This window comes from Patella vulgata, chromosome 1, assembly GCF_932274485.2.
Source record: "Patella vulgata chromosome 1, xgPatVulg1.2, whole genome shotgun sequence".
Lineage (NCBI taxonomy): Eukaryota > Metazoa > Mollusca > Gastropoda > Patellidae > Patella > Patella vulgata.
Window position 1 is genome coordinate 31,978,507 of NC_065879.2, and position 15,610 is coordinate 31,994,116.

The 15,610-nt window shown below is 35.9% G+C and overlaps 1 protein-coding gene across 1 annotated transcript; it reads right to left on the bottom strand.

Moving 5' to 3' along the window:
* Positions 1–281: 281 nt before the first annotated feature.
* Positions 282–15,603, bottom strand: LOC126828391 (exosome complex component RRP4). Its single transcript, XM_050558173.2, has 8 exons — positions 15,448–15,603; positions 14,512–14,613; positions 14,001–14,136; positions 12,813–12,878; positions 11,470–11,538; positions 10,670–10,846; positions 1,887–2,015; positions 282–1,601 (listed from the first exon to the last, which is right to left on the bottom strand). The coding sequence occupies exons 1-8, from the start codon at positions 15,570–15,572 to the stop codon at positions 1,521–1,523; spliced, it is 885 nt and encodes a 294-aa protein (XP_050414130.1). The 5' UTR covers positions 15,573–15,603; the 3' UTR covers positions 282–1,520.
* Positions 15,604–15,610: the final 7 nt, after the last annotated feature.

Below are 15,610 nucleotides of genomic sequence, written 5' to 3' on the forward strand. Positions count from 1 at the left end.
CCTTTCATTTTGGGTAAGCCGACGCATATCAAAATTTGTTTTCTGGTCACTAAAACAATTAAACTGATGTTTCCACCCTGGAATTCAATGCCACAATGACTGTAACATTCAAAGTCAGAGTCGTGCAAATCTTGGGTTGGACCCCCATGATGATCCCAAGCATCACCTGCATTCCATGCGGTAGCTATTGGTGCGTTTGGGCGTCACATGTAACTGGAAATGTTTCTTCTGTTAGGTTCTATAGTGACTTTTTTCGTAGTCATTTGCATATTTTAGTATTATGCCCCCAAAATCAAATATCCCCTACTTTTTTTGAATAGTATATAAGAGGCCTTGAGCAGATGTTTAACCACCAGCTACTACTACTAGGCCTTTACCTTGCACAGTTACACATATGAATTCAATCTCCAAACAGAGTTGTCTTCCCTTGCAGTCCAAACTATCTCTGCTAACGGCTCATTTGACTACGCCACCAAGATTCTTGGTGTTGATGGACAATGATAAACAATATGATTTAAAACAAATAAATGATAATATATTTAATACTATTACCATATATAAATAGAAATGGGGTCACAATTGCAAAATGTCAATGTATTTACAAATATTACAGGAAACTCTTCAGCGTAAGATTACAAATGAAATGAAATGAAATGAAATGGGGTTTAACGTCCTACTGTTCCGCTCCTATACTGGGCCAATGAAGACGGGCATATGCCATACAGTGTGCTATGAGGGAAATTTTGCCCTGGCAGCGGCACTATCGCCTACTCTTATATCGAATTCCAACTGCCAGGGGATCTTTTACGTGCATTCCAATATATACACGGGACCTCGGTTTTTCGTATCATCCGAAGAACTAGACAGCTGTCCTTGTCAGCCCTCCGTTCTGCACCACTGACAAGGGGAAACCACGTCGGAAAATCTGGATGAACTTTCCGGAATTAGCATGTAAGATTACAGGGTTAAATGGTCGGAAATACGAACTGCACATGACGCCATGCTAATTTTAGAATATAATACATGTCGATCTGTTTACCATTATAATGCGATCGTAAGGCATAATACATTTACACATGAAACATGCAAAATTAGACTGTTTTCTTTTGGAGGGGTAATAATTGATGACATTTACCCCTAAAATTGACTAAAACTCATCAAGTGTTTATAATGCCAGGAACTTTTCTGACAGATGTCATTAGTTATTCAAGTGACCAATGACCTCTAGGTCAACCAGTGTAGTGCGTGAGCCGTGGGCAGAGTCGAATGCTGGATGGCGAGACTTGTGTGGAGAGTGATATGAATTCAGATCTTTTGGACAAAACAATATATTTCAAAATGGCTTAAACCGACAATGTCTGAAGTATCTTTTCATGCGGTATCAATTTCTTGTAGCATGAACACTTGTGTTATAACTGGTCCATTCTTGGATTTATACACTTGTTGAGCACAGAATAAAGTTTATTGGCTTATGTCATTTGAAACATAACTTTGGAGTAGTTATGTCTGTTACTACAAATTTAAGTTCCTTCTAGCTCCATTCTTTGTTGTACTAAGCCAATTATCTCTGACGTTACTTCTGGTTTTAACATATCTTTAACCTGATGAAAAGTAAATATTTTCTGGGGAAATAACTAAATAAGTAACAATCTTTTTAATACCACGTTAACTATCAATTAAATTTCGTTTCTGATTTACTCTTAAAGTAACAACTATATTTACCTAATGTCGGCAAAAATAATAAACAAAATTTTTAAATGTAGATTATTCACTTTAAAATAATGCTATATAGATGTTAATGATATATATGCAGTTTTCAGACTTAACAACTGGTCACATGAATCAGAACATCAGAGCACACTTATATTTGATGCTTTTATACTTACTGTAAATGATAATGATGCTTCATAAGCATACATGATACTTGTATCATATATAATCATATGGTGATCAGCTAAAGCTAATATACTGTTTCTTAATCTAGCAACCACAATACGAACATCATTTGGTACAGGCTGAAAAGTAGTTTAATCATGTACGTAGTCAAACTCAAAGAAGAGTTTTTACAGTAGTTTCAAATTCTATCGGACTTGAAAAAAATAAACCTCTAGGTTCTGGTTTAATAATAAAATTGTCAATTTCATTGGATACACGTGCTTTAAAAAATGTATGTTTCAAGATAAAATCATGGCAGTGTTGAGATATGATCAATTGTGTATTCCACAGATGTTGAGTTTATCCAATCAATAATCAAAATAACATATCAACTGAAATCAATCTTTATATTTGACTGATATCAAAGAGGTTAAACCTATTTCAATTTCACAAAAAGTTATTTCAACAAAAAATACTTTAATTAACATGACACCAATAGTGAAGCCAATAGTGTGGCCTCTGTCTCATACTCATATGTTTAAACCTTGAACTATCTGAGAAAGAGAGAGAAATGGGGTTTAACGTCCACTCGACACAAACTAGGTCATTTCGGGACTAACATTTGCTTTAATTTTATTTCAATAATTCGCTTGCGCGTAGGGGTCTTTAGCAGTGGGACGAAACCGGAGGACCCGGAGAAAACCCACGAGGTTGGACAGGCGACCCTACTCCTTGTCACGTACAACCGGGGATTCGAAACCACATCAGTTGACTCAATGACAGGCTTTATGATACAGCGCGCACGTGCTAACCATTCTGCCATCCAACCCCCCTTGAACTATCTAATGTATTAGCTAGCAAGGAGTTTGCTGGATCAAATATAAATATTAAAAATCCAATAACACATGCAACATCTTTAGACTGTACTGTATTCAGCAAAGACAGGTTGCCAGGCAACAAAACATACGCCCACAGCAGCTAAATCGTCCGATTGGTCGACAAGGGTTGTAGCATATTTATTCTTTGTAGGTAATGGGGGGCATTTCCATGACAATTTCATACAGATCAGTTTGTAATTTTCGTTGTTTGAGGGTTAAGTTAAAAAGGTTCTACAAACTGAAACAAGGGCCTTAACTCTAGAAGTAATTTACAGAAATTGTTCAAATTCGACAGACATTTTCGTTTTACTAATTTAAATAATGCATATAAATTTCATACATATCAGACGATAACTTTTGTTGTTCGACTGTTCACAAGGTATAACTCTCGAAGTAATTTACAGTAATTGCTAAAATTCAATAGGATTGCTTGTTTCACTAATTTAAATGATGCATAAAAAATTTCATACAAATTGGATGATAACTTTTGGTGTTTGAGCGCTCACAGGGTTCAACAAAGAGAAACAAGAGCATCGCTAACGCTGCAATATACGTCCACATTCCAGCTTTGATTGATATGGTACTTTTTAAAATGAAGAGAATGAAATATGAAATGGCTGTAATATGATCAGAGGCAAAGAAGGCTAGGCGTCTGGTTTGTTTTGCCAAATTTACAGAAATGAAATGAAATGGGGTTTAACGTCCTACTGTTCTGCTCCTATACTGGGCTAATGAAGACGGGCATACGCCATACAGTGTGCTATGAGGGAAATTTTGCCCGGGCAGCGGCACTATCGCCTACTCTTATATCGAATTCCAACTGCCAAGGGATCTTTTACGTGCATTCTAATGTATACACGGGACCTCGGTTTTTCGTCTCATCCGAAGGACTGGACAGCTGTCCTTGTCAGGCCCTCCGTTCTGCACCACTGACAAGGGGAAACCACGTCGGAAAATCCAGATGAACTTTCTCGGCCAATGCAGGGATCGAACACCCGACCTCCAGGCTAGCGAGCCAGCGTCTTAACCACCCAGCCACCCCAAATTTACAGACAAAATACTAACAATAAAGTGGGTGTGACACTGCCCCAAGAGGTCGGGGCAAGTATCAAAATAAATAGTTGCTGTCTTTATGGTATAAGGAATAAATATGCAAAGTTCCAAGATGATCCATTCAGAATTGCAGCCTGTAGACGATAAATACAAAAATTGGGCATGGCTCTGCCCATGGGGGTTGGATATGGAAACAATATAAATAGTTGCCGTCCTTAGGGTATAAGGAATAAGTACTCCAAGTTCCAAGATAATCCATTCAGAATTGTGGCCTTTGGGCGTTAAAGGGAAAATTGGGCGTTGCTCTGCCCCTGGGCATTGGGGCATTCACCAAAATCAATAGTTGATGCCCTTAGGCTATAAGGAATACATATGCCAAATACCAAGTTGATCCATCCAGAATTTGGGCCTGTAAACGATAAACATAAAAATTGGGCATGGCTCTGCCCCTGGGGGTCGTGACATGCAGTTGTCGTCCTTAGGCTATAAGGAAAACATATCCCAAGTTCAAAGAAATCCATTAAGAATCGTGGCCTGTAGGCAACTCACAGAGACACAAAGAAAAAATGGGTGTGGCTCTGCCCCTGGGGGTTGGGCAATCACCAAAAAAATAGAGGTCAGCCTTAGGGTATAACGTATAAGTATAAAAAAGTTTTCAAGATGATCGATTAAGCATTGCAGGCTGTAAGTGACATACAGACACACAAAAAGAAAATGGGTGTGGCTCTGTCCCTGGGCATTCACCACAAACAATAGGGATGTTCCTTAGGATAGAAGGAGTATGCATGCAAAGTTTCAAGGTGATACGTTATGAAATGTGGTCTGTAGATAACGAACAATGAATACAAGAAATGGGCGTGGCTCTGCCACTGGGGGTCGGGCATGCACCAAAAACAATAGGATCATCCTTAGGGTATAAGGAATTCATATGAAATTTTTTCAAGACGATGGATTAAGAATTGTGGCCTGTAGGCGACAGACACACAAAAAGAAAATGGGCTTGGCTCTGCCCCTGGGGGTTGGGCATGCACCCCAAACGATAGGGGTGTTCCTTAGGGTACAAAGAATAAGTATGCAAAGTTTCAATATGATGCGTTAAGAAATGCGGCCTGTAGACGACAAACAAACAAATACAAGAAATGGGCGTGGCTCTGCCCCTGGGGATCGGGCATGCACCAAAAACAATAGGGATCATCCTTAGGGTATAAGGAATAAGTATGTAAAGATTCAAGATGATAACTTAAGAATTGTGGCCTGTAGGCGACACACAGACACACAAAAAGAAAATGGGCGTGGCTCTGCCCCTGGGGGTGGGTATGCACCCCAAACGATAGGGATGTTCCTTAGGGTACAACGAATAAGTATGCAAAGTTTCAATATGATACGTTTAAGAAATGGGGCGTGGCTCTGCCCCTGGGGGTTGGGCATGCACCCCAAACGATAGGGATGTTCCTTAGGGTACAAAGAATGTGTATGCAAAGTTTCAAGATTATTAGTTAAGAAATGTGGCCTGTAGACGACAAACAAACAAATACTAGAAATGGGCGTGGCTCTGCCCCGGGGGGTCGGGCATGCACCAAAAACAATAGGGATCTTCCTTGGGGTATAAGGAATAAGTATACCAAGTTTGAAGAAAATCCATGAAGAATTGCGCCCTGTAGGCGAACCACAGACACACACACACACACACACACACACACACACACACACACATACATACATACACACACACACACACACAGACAGGGGCGACGGCATAATACGTTCACATTATGAATGTGGACGTATAAAAAGGGCCATAACACTAGAAGTTATTCACGGAAATTGCTGAAATTCAATAGGCTTCTTTGTTTCAATAATTTAAATGATGCATAAAAAATTTCATACAGATCGGATGATAACTTTTGGTGTTTGAGCGGTCACAGGGTTCAAAGAGAAAAAAGGGCTATAACTCTAGAAGTAATTCACAGAAATTGCTGAAATTCAATAGGCTTTTTTGTTTCACTAATTTAAAGAGAATATCCCGATTTGAACAGAGTCTCAAATATAAAAGTCTGAGTACGTATGAAATTTAAGCGCTAAAATATAGAGGAATGGTGTATTTACCTAGTCACAAAATTTCAGCTCAAAATATTGAGTTGTTTGGACGTGAACGTCAAAATTTAAATGATGCATATATATTTCATACAGATCGGATGATAAATTTTGTTGTTAGAGCGTTCACAAGGTTCAACAAAGTGAAACAAGGGCCATAACTCTAGAAGTAATTAATCGAAATTGCTGTTCTTTGCTCCACTAATTTAAATTATGCATATAAATTCCATACAGATGGGTGATAAATTTTGTAGTTAGAGCATTCACAAGGTTCAACAAATAATGATATTGAATGATTCACAACAGGTTCTGCAAATGGGTTCTGTGCGCAGTAATAAGAACACCAAATTGTCTGGCACGGGGAGACTGTGTTCCATAGTTATATATACTGTAAATTATGAAGCCTATAAAATATTTCTTAAAGCTAATAAGCATGCCTACGGAAGACCATTAGGGTCAATCAAATCCAAAAAAAAAAATAATCTTATTATCTTGTAATTACACAATAAGCTATCACGATAGACTACAAAATTTGGGTCAATCACCCGAAAAAAACTAGTTTATTTCAAGGTCACCCAACACTAATTTATCGGCATTAATGAAACATTTATCGTCGGTAATGAAACATTTATAATACACTAAAATCTGATTAAGAATAACAACTCATTAAGTAATTATCAGAAAATCATTAGAATTTGTTTGGCTTTTATAAAGTTCTGCCTCATGCTAACGTTTAGTATATGAAACATTTAATATCATGGAATTAGCTGTTCAAGTTATCAAAATTCATTGAAAATCAATATACTTGTTCATCTCAAGACCTTAAACTATGTATGAATCTAAAGTCAATTGGATGATAACTTTAGCCGGTGATCAAGGGTCATAACTCCAGCAGTTATTATCCGAAATCGCTAAAATCAATAGACTTCTTCGTCTCATGACCTTAAACAGTGTGTTTAAGTCAATCGGATATTATCAAGGGCCATAACTCTGGCAGTAATTATCGGAAATCATTTAAAATCAATTGGCTTCTTCGTCTCATGACCTTAAACACCGTGTATAAATTTAAAGTCAATCGGATATTTAATTTAGCCTCTAGACTAGAGCATCCACAAGATTTTTCAAAGTGATAAAGAGCCATATCTCAGGCAATAATTATCGGAAATCATTGAAAATCAATTGGTTTCTTCATCTCATGACCTTAAACACTGTTTATGAAATTAAAGTCAATCGGCAATTAATTTCAGCCTCTAGAGCATCCACAAACAATTGTGGGCAGCCGGACGGATTGGGGGGGGGGGGCGACAATATACAATCACATTTTAATGTGGGCGTATAAAAACTGTGTAAAGTCAAAACAAACGAAAATAAAAACAGCCAAAAATCAAAATTTAAAGAAGTTTTCAGAAAAATATAAATAGCATTCTGTGGCTTTAAGGAGAGCTTTAAAATTGATAAATCATGATATTTATAAATGATCTGAATGGTGGGAGTATAAAGTTAATGAGAGTATGAACTTTATGATTTTAATTGAGGCATGAAAATAACGAATAATTATGGGAGCATGACATAAATGTGCTGCCGATCCTGTAACATAAAATAAAGTACGGTGTTGGCCTAGCTATTCAATAAATCTGTGTATGGCGACCTTAAAATAAGTTAATTATGGGCTTCAAGTATGAAGCTTATTAATCGAAACAGAAGGCTTTGGCGATATTTTACTTACAGAAATGGGAGTGACATTTTCTGAATCCTTGAAGGAATGCCTAAAAAACGTTCAGACTAGAATTTTGATTTCGGTCAACTGATGGTCACCATTTTGAATTGAATATGAAAAAAAGTGAAAAATCCAAGTGAAAATAAACACAATAGGCCGTAGTTTGGAGAAATCGTCTCCTATTTCCAAAATGAATACATATCTGGATAGCCGAGATCAGGGTCGAATTTTTGGTATTTGAAAATTTTAAAATTCCGAATTTCTCCTTTGACCTATTTCGTGCCAACAAAGTTATTTACAGGTCAATCTGATTCCAAATATATAAGTTCCATTTAAAGTTATTTCAATTATTTTTTCGATATTTTCCCGCCATTTTTCAGTTCTTTTCTGCAATTTTCATTTCATATTCTGATTCCTTTTTTTTCTGCAACTTCTGGAACGGGAAGTCAATCTTATTACAGCAATACAAGTCTTAGTTATTTCCCTTTACTTTTCAGATAATTTTTTCCACCAGGGTGAAATGTTTCTCGCTTTATTTGGGCTTATAACTTTGCGAATTTTTGATCGATTTTAATAATTACTTTTTCTTGTTCTCTTTTCTTTTAAGATTCTTGATATAATCCATGACATGTGACTTACGTTGAATAGGAAAGCCTTCATATCTATATCTGCATGGCACAGTAGCAAATCTAGTTATTATTATTATCGTGGTGTATTATATAAGGTCCATGTTATTATTAACAAAGTGAAGCATGGGCCATAAGCCCATAACTCTAGATGTAATAAATGGAAATTGCTGAAATTCAATAGACTTCATCATTTCACTAATTCAAATTATGCATATAAATTTCATGCAAATCAGATGATAAATTTTGTTGTTAGAGCGTTCACATAGAGCAACAAAGTGAAACAACAGCCATAACTTCAGAAGAAATTAACGGAAATTAATGAAATTAAAGAGGCTTCTTCATCTCACTAATGTAAACAACATATATCAATTTCAAAACAATCAGATGATAAATGTAGTCTGTAGAGTGTGCACAAGAAATTGTGGACGATGGACAGACAGGATCGATGGCATATACGACCACATTTCCATGTGGGCATATAAAAATGAAATATAAAACATTGATTGAAAAAATAAATTTTGCAATATCTCACAAATGTTTATGGTAACAGACTTCATCAATCTGATTAAAATACAGATCTATATTTTATGATCAGTAGTGGAATACCGCGTTTTATCAGTGAAATAAAAGTGTTATTCCACTGGCTAGTTGTTTTTACCTAAAATGATTGTAAAATCATAAAATAAATAGAACATTTGTTGTTTTAGAGTGAATAACATATTTTATTTCATCTCTAAGCAAGAAAACGTTTATATTTTCACTCATGCTACGCATTCGTGAAAATATAAGTTTTCTTGCTTCTCGATGAAATAAAATATGTTATTCACTCTAAAACAACAAATATCCTGTATATATTTAGTTTTGTTTTTTGATACTTTCGATGGCCTACTCTACATGAAGACCTGACCGGTTGTAGTGATAGGTTGCGTCGAGAGGTGAGTCATAAGAGCGGCTTTGACCCAATGACATCAGACATTGATAAATCAACCAGCGTTGCCATCTCTAGTGGTTTACCCTAGTGATGATATTTTCCCCTTATATTCCGGACACGCCCGCCCCCATGCTATTTTCCAAACATCCTAAATTGTACAACCAGGTATATGCCCAATCGGACATCAAGACATGGTGAATAATATTCAAAATTCCAAAATTAATATAGTGTACTGAGTGTATAACTATCATTCAACCCGATTATCATTGATAATAGACTGCATGGATTGATTAGGTAATTAAGTGATCGGCGTCTTTATCGTGTTATACCGTCTTATACACCTACGAGTATATGTCACTAACACTATATAACACCCCAAATCAATATACATTGTATCCGATAACTTGTCTGTGATATTTCTTCGGTGGAAGCCGAAGGTAAATAAAGCTATTTCACACGGGCCTCAATTTCACACACACGCATATCTGATCAATACAAGACTGTTTCTGATCGCATGTGGAGTTTATAAGTACCATAACTGAAATATTAGTAGAAATCTTGCGAGACACATGAAATTTAGAGATGTAAACGTGCCAAATATCACACGTCTAAAGATTCTATTTTGATGGCATATTCTCGGATTTATGATCATATTTTGAATGGGGTTTATGTTTTTAAATAAATAAATTAACATGCTAAGAAATGTTGACGAATATTTCAATTGGAATTATATAAGTAGTTAATTGTTTTAGACGATAGCGCGTGCTAGAGTCGATGGCGATTATTTAGCAGATGTCACTCGCTCATTGTGGTAGAGCGACGGTTACTGCCAAATAAATTTCGGGTTGTCGGTTTTTTTAAACTACCGTAATTAAGTCGAAACGAAGTATAAGACGATTGCCAGACTTCCGCTGAAAAATGTATCGACTCATACCCCGAAAAATATGTTAATTTTGGAGGAATTTGAAATAGGTACGCTTTCATGCCATCGTATTACGACAACACGTAATTAGGTAGGAATATTACGGACATAAATTTGAATACCGTACGGGAATTAAATATGAAAAATAACAAGGTGCATCTATTTTTTATTACGTATGAATTTGAATATTTTTTGACACATGATTTTTAATTGTGGTGTGAAAATGCCTACTTGAATAACGATAAGAGTTATGCCCCTTTTTTTTAGGGGAAAATGTCCGACAAGAAAAATTTTGAAATCCCATCACTGGTTTACCCACAGTTCCGTGCACGGAACGCCAAGAACTCGCTGTAACAGACAGCTTCATTGGCTAATCCCACACATTAACTAGAACACGGCTTATATAATAACTCTTCCAGATCCTAGTGTAGTAAAGACAAGTGAATTGAAATTTTGAACTATAAAAAACGAAACGAAATAGAATCTGTGTTTTAATCAGATTGAGACTTCATAAATATTTTGGCAACCCATCGTTATTATACAACAGGATGCAATAATTTAGTCATTTACCTCTAAATTTTGTTCATAACCACCCGTATTATCAGTTTCTTCATTTACATTTGGTGATATCCACACATAACCATTATTACCTAATATAATAGATGCTCCACATGGCAAATTATGAAAATGGGTTTTTCGTCTTTTAATTAGAGAAGGAGATATGGAAAGTAAAGTCCCTTGACCAAGCTAAAATGAAAATAAATAGATCACACTCATTAATTACTTGCACAATTATCTTTTCATAAGCAATCACTCTTAACCTGAACAGAAAATTAAAATATTTATTATCAAACTTAAAAGTACATGTACTGATGTGATGACTAACACGTTTTAAAAATTCCCTGGATCTCCAAAAGGCAGGGGACAATAAAGAAGCACTATACTGATCACATGGATAAGCCTGAACCTTATAGATTGGTTTGGAAATCGTTGGGTTTTCTTGCTATTTTCCATTGCTTGTTTTATTCAAACTTACCACACTATGTATATGTATATATATATAAGAAAAAAAATATATAAAACGATCTAACTCTCAGTTAAACATATGATATAAGTAAAATTCAAGTATTAGAGAAAAATCACTAAAAATTAAAATTTTGGCTAGTACTTTCATCGTTTCATTTTTAACCAGAGTACATAAACCACCCTGTGGTAGCTACCATTATAGTCTATCATTAAACATGCATAACAAACTACCCAAATATGTCTTAGCTCTCAACAAAACTGTCAATAGTCCAGTAAGATGAGAGCTTAATGATCTAACTCTAGGTTATTTGTTTTGAATTTCAATTTAAAATTGTTACACTTACTTTGCCATACTTTAAACTCCTTGTGTGAAGTGATAAACAACCATCTCCCATAATATTCTGAACTTCAGCCTGTTCCATTAATTAAAGAAATACAAAATAAAATATTTCTGATGAATAGAATGGTAACAAATTTGACCAAATCATATACATCTATATTGGCAGCAATCTAAGTGTTGTTGTGGCGAGTGGGTGCGGGAATGTATAAAAGCAGATGCATAATTTCCTCAGGAGAAGTCTTCCTTTTTTCTGTCTTTACTTTGTGACAAACATCTGAATTTTCATCAAAAGAAGCGTCCCTACTTATAGTATATTATAAACCTGTAACGGTAAATCTCTTTGATCTTTGGGGTATATTCTATACCCGGAATAACTTGCGGTCTGAAAGTCGGGCGCGGCTTTGGATATATACAGGGAAATTTGGGGTTATTCTTCTGAAAGTTTTTCTTTAAACCTGTACCGGGTTATTCTTTCAGGGTAAGGTTTTTTTTCCATAAGAAAACATGATATAAGGCTTTTCTTACGGGAATTCTGAGATATTCTCATCTTGCGTACATGTAAACATAGACGGTTTATAAGCAAGATAAAGTCCTCGATATCGGTTATGCTGGGGAAGAAAGACTTCAGAAAAAACCCTCGACAGAAAATCCCCGGCTTGCCGGCCTCGGTTTTTCTTTCTCTCTGGTTATTTTCTTCAGTCTTTCTTTCCCCAGCATAACCTCAGTCTCGTGCTTTATCCTACACATAATTAACCGAATCCAAAATAGATGTGGCGTCATCGAAATCGGAACTCACAGCTAAATTCAGTCAAAGTATTTTTGTTGTGAAGGACGCCATTCCTCGGCTGTTCGGACTATTGATGGTGATAAACACTTGTGATATACACCATCTAACCATCTAAGGTTAAAAACATGCTTTTACAGGGGAGTAAACCATGTTAAATAAAATTCCTGACTATCGTGGAGATTAGCTCAGGATGGGTTAAAGCATTTTAAGAACACACCATGAAATTAGAAAGAGAAGTGTTAACAAACCGAGTCCTATTGGATACACTAACATATTGTACAAATTTTTATTTCAATAATTCACTTGTGCGTAGAGGTCTTTAGCAGTGCGACCCAGTTAAAACCCATGAGGTTGGGCAGGCAATCCTACTCATTGTCACATACAAGCTTGGCATTGAAACCAAGCCACATGACTCCAAGACGGACGTTATGATCTAAAACGCACACATTGGGCCACTAAACCACTTGATCATAGAACCCCCTTCTAGTTAATCTTGACTGTATCATGCTGCAAAGGTTTCCTTTTTTACAGTATACTGATATTCTAAAACAAAAGGATACACTAATAAGATCGCCTTCTTTAAGATAATGTCTCATTAACTTTTCATCTTCTTCTGATCTCCTCCTCTGGGAAATACAAATTATATCTAATTTTTTTAAAAAATCATAGCAATGTACAAGTTTTATGATAATTATTATGAAAATATTTAACATAATTATATTATATGTTGCATTATAGACAACATCTAAACATAAAAGCTAAATTATAACAAATTTTATTTATTGCATCAGTTGAAATGACATACAGTATGTTTGTGACTGCTGCAAACAAATTTAGACCCTTGGGTCACTTCACCAAAATTGAGTTCTATACATCTCCTGAAAGCCACAACTGTAGGCTTTAAAATGTAGCAAAAATTGATGTTTGGTCTACTAGCAGTCATTGTTGTTTTATTTCAGAGAAGAGCCAAAAAAAGCTCCCTTTAATCAACGAATTGAAAAAATCCCTCCTCTCAAAAAACTCTCCCAGTTTTGATAAGAAGAGTGATTTAGAAATTAATCATGAGTGATCTGGTATTAAGGAGAATGATTAGTTATGTCCATGGGAAATGGTTCTAAGATCAATAACTGCGTGTAATGGGGTCATTCCTGGTTTCATAAATGATAATAAACCCCCAATGACAATGTAAAGGAGAGCGATTTTCAGTTTTAAGGAGAGGGGGGAAAAAACTCCCCTCAGTCGACCCATTCAGGTGAGCGGCAGGTGCTCGAGAGCGATCGCTCACCTTAAAAAACAATGACTGTACTAGTTGTAAAATTATCTGACATGAAATAGACCACTAATTTCGATTGTTTAGAGAGAATCTTGATGAAGTATGATTCAACTTCCCTTATTAAAATCAATCTTTGAGGCATTTAGAGTTCAAATAATTAAAAATGATTTAAAATTCTGAAAAAAACATTTTATGATAACTGAAAATCAATAATTTTACCACTGACTGCAGTATATAGCACTAAATGAATATAGCACTAAATGAATGAGTGCGACTTCCAACTGATTTTGCTGGCACTGGTACTGCTGCATGAATACATGATTTTTTTCTTTTTTAAATATGTTCATTCTTTTTGTATGGAATTTGGTTCCTGGGCTAATTTATACATGGGTTACGCAAACTATAATATTATCACTGAGCGTCACATTGGGATAAATTTCAGACCCTGTATAAATGATGGTATAAAACAACTCACCAATTCACCACCTGGTAAATTAACGGATGACAACATTAAAACTGAATTAAGTTTAGAATGTGTTTCAACTTTCCATCTTCTCTGACAAACTTCTATAATTCTACCTATAACAACATCTCCTATTTCACCATTATACCTGTACATAAAAAAACATACAAGATAATATAACCCCCAAATTAATGGCTCTTAAAATCATCATCACAATTGAAAGTTGAAAATGAACATTTTGTCCGAGTGAACAAAACATATACACGCAATGAGACACATATATGTATGATACATGTACAGTACTAACACTGAAGAAAATTTTTACCAAGCTTCAAATCAAACCATATATATAAGTTAGTTATACCATGGACCTTATAATACTGTATAAGGTCCATGGTTATACATGCACAGATAAACTTAGTTTGGGTTTAGTTGAAAATATTTACTGAAGATAAATTATGTTGAAAAAACAACATTTATCATAAGATGAAAAAATACATTGTTGACATGTTGTATCTCTCACCTTGTCTTTAATGGTTTAACACAAATAAGTTTATTTACACGTTCTACCACACCAGCCACTGAAGCATGAAGCTTCTCATTTTCCATGAAAGTTCCATGTCCTCTGAAATAAATATAATTTAATTTTAATGTTTTACTTACAAATACAGAAAAAACAGATACGTTTTGTCACATGTCCAATTTAGTGTAGGACAATAAATACATAAAGCCGTATACAACAAGGGGGCGTATATTTCACAGCATGTTGTGTCGCACACACTGACTCTAGCGAGGTAAGCAAGGTCTTATTTTCTCACTAAAATTTTCCTTTTTACTTTGTTCCGCAGTCACAGAGACTGACACACGACCTTTTAGCAGTAAAACGTTGCCCAGTAAAATTGACTGTAGGCTGATTCTTTTTCGACAAGGATTCAATAGGGCGGTTCCTGAACATACCGTATTGAGACCTACAATGTTATGTACGTTCAGAGCAGAACTACTCAGTAGTCAGTACCGTACCCAGGCAATGCTTGTTACATATTATCACTGCATTCCGAGCACCTGTTGCCATGGGCGTGGATTTAGGGGGGGGGGGGGCGGATCCCTCCTTAATAACGGAAGGGGGGGACGAATAGGTCTCTGTCCCCCCCCCCCCCCATGATTTTGATCACCAGGACAGATTTTTAGGTTTATATCCACATGAATGGGTCTCGCTACAGTAATTCATCTTCACGATATCTTCCTCCTTAATGTAGGTAGTCAATTTTACCATATCGTCATCATATTAACCCTAGTTACAGCTTTCATCGAGATAACACTGGTAAACTGTTCGTAAAATTATTATTTTGGTTTGGTAATGAAAGGTTCCATGGTTCGTCCGTCCCCCCCCCCCCCAAAAAAAAAAACGTTATGGCAAATCAACGCCCTTGACAGGCGATTCCGGTGTTTGTAGTGGTACCTCATAAACCCAGTATCTGTTGTGATAATATCCCCAGGTGTGACAAGGTTCTGAATCTCTTCAACTGTTTCGATATTATCTTTTTTACCACGTGCTCCAACAAACCGAATGTCAACAGTCGCCATGATTGTTTTCTTTTTTTGTTGTCCAGACGTGTAATGAT

Bases quoted from the DNA above. Each gene is read 5' to 3' on its own strand.
- LOC126828391 (XM_050558173.2), bottom strand. From the start codon at position 15,572: ATGGCGACTGTTGACATTCGGTTTGTTGGAGCACGTGGTAAAAAAGAT. The intron at 14,137-14,511 runs GTGAGAGATACA...TTTTATGTACAG, and splicing joins GTTAAACCATTAAAGACAAG to GTATAATGGTGAAATAGGAG. The intron at 2,016-10,669 runs GTAAATGACTAA...ACTACTTTTCAG, and splicing joins GTTATGAACAAAATTTAGAG to CCTGTACCAAATGATGTTCG.